Source organism: Poecilia latipinna, unplaced genomic scaffold, assembly GCF_001443285.1.
Source record: "Poecilia latipinna isolate Pla-1442-1.1 unplaced genomic scaffold, P_latipinna-1.0 Scaffold141, whole genome shotgun sequence".
NCBI lineage: Eukaryota > Metazoa > Chordata > Actinopteri > Cyprinodontiformes > Poeciliidae > Poecilia > Poecilia latipinna.
In genome coordinates this window covers 61,166-67,254 of record NW_015112757.1, presented here as the reverse complement: position 1 = coordinate 67,254, position 6,089 = coordinate 61,166, and the positions used below count along the sequence as shown (strand labels likewise).

The window sequence follows — 6,089 nt, the reverse complement described above, 5'->3', positions numbered from 1 at the left end:
TTGGCTCCCTTTGTTTGTGATCATTCAAAAACAAGAAGTGTTTTTTTTGCCCGCCAAAAAAAAAAAAAAAAAAAAAAAATGAAGTTGGAAAATCACCTTAGTGATTGCCATCTATTGTGAGTTAACTTTAGTTGATTAGGAAAATATCTAACAATTAAACACTTGAGAATAAAACAGCGGTTTTCTACTGGGTCTAATTTGTGATAACGTTTCACGCCACTGAGTGCTTTTTAATCTGACAAGAAGCAGAAGATATGGGGGGAGGACAAGTCGCTTTATAGCAAGACCATCAAAAAATTGTAAAGAAAATATAAAACTAATCATTAAATTATATATTTCTTTGTTTTTTTAAGGATAGTTTTGCAGACATCTTCGTTTCGTGCCCATGTCATCATGTTAGAATGCTAGCATTAGCATTCACCTGCAGGTATTTGCTTGTTCCCAAGCAAAGTCTCTCAATTCTTTTGCCATAGCTACATGCTCTTACATATTTAAGTGTGTCAGTGTGTTGAGGTAGATAAATTTTGCAGGGCTTCTATTAATAGGGCGATGAAACTGCAGCTGCTGCTACTTGCTGTTTAAAATAACAAAGGGGAGACAAATCTGGGCTTGAGGAGCGACAATAAATTGTCGTGTGGAAGAAGAGCAGCGACGACGAAGACATAATATTAAAAGGCTCACAGCGTCTACATATTTAATTTGCCCAATGGCTGTCAGTTTAGCCTAATCCCTGCGATACTGTGGGAGAGAAAAGAAAACAGATAACAGATGAGTTCGAAGGCAAGATAAATCAAGAAGGTTTAGCGGCATTGCTCAGAGATAAAGGGCTTTTTATCACCGAAGATGTTTTAATTTCCTTTTGGGGAACACACAAGTGAACCATGATTGAATTTAATAGAGCGATTAGACTATTAGGGTCATGGTAAAAAACAAAACAAAACAAGGGCAAGACGTTGTACAGATGCACTGATCTGAGTTTTGTAAAGCCTATCCTGCCAATAGTGATTATTATTATTGACCCTAGTGAAAATATGTTATATGGCATTTCTTAGTCATTTAACAATGTACATATTATGCAATATTAACTGTAAGCAATATTTTCAAATGGCTCCCGTCGTTTTCAAATCCAGACAGATACAAGTTGAAGGCTCAAAAATTGCTAAGAAATTGGAAAACACAGCGTCATTTACGTAGCTCCCTTCAGCTTTTGGGCGTTGTCACTGGAAAACAGCAAACTTTTAGTCGTCTTCCCTCCTTACCAACCTCCACACCGAAGAGTGTTATTGTTAATGTGACCTGGGAATGCTTAGGTATGGTTTCAAAGATTAGCTAAAAAAAAGAAAGATTTTTGAGTTATTGACAGGCGTGTCAAACTGAAAATCATCCAATTGTTATTATTATTTACAGGTTGTCATGTGGAAGAAGAGCAGCAACGACAAAGACATAATATTTAAAAGGCTCACAGCGCCTACATATTTAATTTGCCCAATGGCTGTCAGTTTAGCCTAATCCCTGCGACACTGTGGGAGTTTTGGCAGGCTTGTTTTTCTGCCAAAATAAGTCATAAGACGAGTGTCTCGAAAACTTAGATCGCATGCTGTTTCAACTAGTTAAAAGTTTCACACATCTGTTTGCACATGGTCACAGTGTCCATCTGCTGCAGTGATGACTCAAGTTTACCATGTGAATGTTTAGAGTCTGAAAAATAAGATTTAAAAAAGGAAAAAAAAAAAAAAACAACAACTAGACGAATACCATCTGACAGGGTCACCCCTTCACAGCAGGCCGGCCTTGACATTTAGAGTCTGTGTGTGTTTGTGTGTTTGTAGGAGTGGCTTGGTGTTTAGCAAGAAAACAGCCTGCATCCATCTGTACTGTCCTCTCCCACTGACCTTTGTGTTCTTAGTCTCCCAAACTTCTGAATACCACAAAGACTCACACTCTGTCCACCTTCTGTGTCACGGCTAAACTCCCACCCTCACCTTGTTGTTGTTGTTGCTCTCTGTCTTTAGCCCCCGTTCCAGCTCTCCGGTCCCCTTCCCCGGATCCCCTTCCCCTCCCGTCTGACTCTCCGGTTCAGCAGGGACCATGATGCTCAGCAGCTCCGTGGAGGTGCCCAGCCCGGGCGGGATAAGCGGCCTAGGCGGGCTGAGCGCGGCGGCACGGAACGTGGTGCGCTCCTCGAGCATCTCGGGGACCATGTACAGCCTGGAGAAGAGCCCCAGCAATGGGGGTCCGGACTCGGCGTCGTTGACTGGCAACAAGAAGCGGCGCTCCAGCCTGGGCGCCAAGATGGTGGCCATCGTGGGGTTGTCACAGTGGAGCAGAAGCACACAGCAACTTAACCAGCAAGGTCAGTTTGCTGGTGGACTATTTATATAAACTAGGGGGTCTGAAGGTCACACTTTGGGTTTTAAAGGCAAAATTTCCAATGCGCTCCTCTTTGTCATCCTTTGAAATTGGGCTTTGCTTGATTTCTCTGTTTATCATATTGGAATTAAGGTAGATTTAGATATGAATCTACCTCTACAGAGGTTAATCCTCTGGATAAAGCTGGATATATCACCGTAGTTTATTTTCTTTATTATAGTAAAACTGGTGCTTTAGGAACACCCCAATAGAGGCCTAATGCACTATGAAGTATATTTGTTGGTTCACTGTTGTAATAAGAGTACATATCAACAAGCTTTCTGTGGCTTTGTAAGAGACTGCAGGTCTACTGTGTGCACCGCTGTGCTCTGATCTCTGCAGTGGGTTTGCATTGGTGGCAGTGAGCATGCATTGCGACCGTGGCTCTACGCTCTAATATGTCCCCTATAGCGTGTAATTACAGATCCTGTGAAGCTGCGACAAACGTGCTTGTCGGTTTTGCGCGTGTGTGGCGAAAACAAGACCGTTTGTTCCTGCTGTACGGAGGGATAACATGTCACACAGTTGGAGAAGCTGGGCCAGTAGGGGGAGGGTATCCTGTGGTGTAACATGCTGTGTGTGTTTTTTTTTCTTCCAACGTGTTAATAAAAAAGAAAAGAAAAAAAAACTGTTCCTCTTGCGCTCCTTCCTAGCGTGTTGTGTTTCTGCTGCGAGTGCAGTGGCCAGCAACCTGAACAGAGCAGTGTGCGTCTGTCTGCGTTCTCTGCTGCTTGTCTCCAAACGTTAGCGGGTCCAACGCTCCTTTCAGACATGCACTGCTTTGCTGTGAACTGGCCAGGCTGCAAATATGTCCATGTCAAGGCTGCAAGAACCTTCAGATCAGTTTCTGTTACGGCGTCATGGTATTTGTGCCAAAATGTAAAACAGATGACTAGCATAAACAGAAAAGGACGAATTATTCGTCTTAATTACGACAGCTAATATTGTAGCAACACATTGATACGCAGATTAACTGATGCTGCTTGTGTCCTGCTGTTAGTTTTTATATGTATATATATGCTTGTAGAAAACCAAACAGAAATCCTTTTAAGGTCATTTTCTTTTTCCTGTTTTTAAACATGGTAAATATTCTGAATAAAATGAACTTTCAACGGATGTTTCTCTTTATTGCTCTGCTGACTAAAATCCTAATTTTAGTCAGTAGTCCCAATAGCAGCGAACTGAGGCAGTTGCATTTATACGTTACGCAGATGTTCTGACTCAAGCTCACTCCAGCTAAAAGTCTTCAAGGACATGGTTAGGTCGTGTCCTGTACCTTTTTATGTATCTATTTTTCAAAGTGGTAATGTTTTTAAAGTTTTCTCTGCATGTGAGTGGCATGCTAGTTGCTCTCTTGCTAGCTAGACGTATGTTGTGCCTATAGTGCTTTAAACTGAATGTAACTTGTTTTTCTATCTGTTGCGTGCAGCGATATGACAAAATGTTCAGTGTTTATGATTTCCAAAAAGAATCCACTCTAAGCAGTGGATCTATGACAGAACTTTACAATACTGAAGAGACTCAAGAGCTACATCCAAATCCTGCCAACTTGCATTAGTCACACTCGTTTGTACCACCTAAAATGTTACTTCAGGTATCTTATGCAACATTGGAATCAATTACTCACCTATCTGACACTCAGGCTCTTTATTCTCTGACTATAGCATCAAGATTATCTTTCATAATAGCTTCCACTTCAGCTTTTAGTACATTCGTGTATCGAGACACACTTATATAAAGCTCATAGTCCTTTATGAACAAGCTATATTGTCGGCTTCTGAAAACGCCATTTCCCAATATAGACTCATGCAGAAAGAACTCGCTCCGCTCAGGCACAGCTGACTCTTGTCTGACGCAGACAGAGCTGTCGATATTTTCACCACAGGGGCTTCCGTGTCTCTGTGTTTGTGGTGCTGAGGAGAGCACATAGGAGGGGAGAGTGTGGAAGAGGAGGCAAGGAGAAGCTAAGGATGTAGAAAAGAGGAAGGGAGATGAATCTAAATTTAGATGTCCTTATAGCAGCCAGAAGAACACATCAGGCCTGGAACCAAATCACAACATCACAGCACCGTTCTTCTTCCTTCTCCGTGTTGTCAACAGGCTGTTAGATAAACGTCAAAAGTTATTTCAGCAATTTGAAAAAATATAGTTGTTCCTATTACCGAAATTACGGTTGGTAGTGAATTTGGTTATACTAGAGTTTACCAAAAAAAAAAAAAGAAAAAAAAAGTGATGCACACTCCTCAGAGTCTTTCATGGTGCCATTGTATAACCATAATTAAACTTTGGTGTGTTTTATTGGGGGTTTATGTTATGGACCTGGGCAAAGAATTGCGGAATTGTGAAGTGGAAGGGAAAATATACACGAGGTCTTGTTTGTAGTTCGCAACCAGCCAGGTGGGGAACATAGACGTGTGGAAGAAGCTGCTCTGGCCCACTGAGACCCAAATTGAATTATTTGGCCTATATGCAAAATAGCATGAAGCTAGTCAGAGTTAATGGGAAGCTACATGGAGCTAGCTACAAGGGAAAAGCAAGGCTATTTGATTAATGCAGTTCATATAAGCATTTAGTGCTTTTTATTAGTGGTCCCAAAACCAGGTCCTGAAGGCCCACCATCCTGCATATTTTAGGAATCGTTCTTAAATAAAACTCAAATTGCCTAGAAAGTCATTTGGGGAGGTGTGAATGCACAATCGGACCAAAACAAATTAAACTTTGGCCCTCTTAAAAACCTGCGCCTTGTTGAGTTGATGCGAACTCTGGTGCGGTTTGAATGTGTACGTGAACGCCAAACCTACCGGAGACCGCTCCAGGCGAACTGTAGCGTAGGACCTTCTGGATAAATACGACAATAAGAAACGTTCTTGTTTCGAAGGTAGAAGGAGAAATGACTCGACTTTTACAAAAGACAAATATCCTACAGCTACAAATCCTATAACTACAAAATGTAAACAAAAACAATGCTTTTGTGCCAGACGTCTTCTTCAAAAGTTTTTTGCGGCATTTCCCTCAGTGGTTCTTGGTGTAGCGCCACCACAGATGAGGGCGTGGACAGGATTTTTGAAGGGTTTGGATCGTTTGACGCAGAGCTGTGCGAAAGTGAACCGCACCAGCTGAAAGTGTAACAAATGTAGCAGTTCTGGTCCAAAACTGAACCGAGTCTACTGGACTATCAGGAGTGAAAACACTCTTAGAGATCCCTGTTCCTGCACAACTGATAGAATTAAATCATTGGGCCACTCACCACCTCATTGGCGTCAAAGGAAAAAAAATTCTCGTACCGGTAATTGTAGGAAATACCCTAAAACCTCCAAAAACAAAGGAATCAGTGTATCTTGAAAAGAAAATGTTACTGAGGCTTACAGGGTAAAACGTTCCAATTGACTTAGCTTCAAATTGAATCAAGTCATAAGGCTTTTGCGTAACATTTGCAGATGATGTCACTGATCTTCTAGGAATCTTCTCAGGCAAAGTTACAAGTCTGGTACGGAAAAACGATCTTGTTTACTCAATGAAGGCTGGATTTTGGTCTTGTTTTCCAATTACTACCTCTTTTATTTGGTTTGCATAGATGCCAAAGTAAAGTAAACTACCTACGTGAGCCACTGAGACTGGGTGATAAAGAAGCACTGCGTCTTGAAATGCTTGGGCTAGTTGTGTCTCCTTTCGGGTTTCGC

General features: G+C 41.6%; 1 protein-coding gene across 2 annotated transcripts in view; it reads left to right on the top strand.

Moving 5' to 3' along the window:
- rims3 (regulating synaptic membrane exocytosis 3) overlaps positions 1–6,089 on the top strand; it is a 56,817-nt gene that overhangs the window by 28,005 nt on the left and 22,723 nt on the right. The window contains exon 2 of one of the 2 annotated variants that reach the window (XM_015028972.1): positions 2,013–2,353. The exons of the other annotated variant lie outside the window; for it this stretch is intronic. Within the exon in view, the coding sequence (XP_014884458.1) occupies positions 2,089–2,353 (265 nt within the window). The 5' untranslated portion in view covers positions 2,013–2,088. The remainder of the gene's footprint in view (positions 1–2,012; positions 2,354–6,089) is intronic. 2 annotated transcript variants of the gene reach the window in all.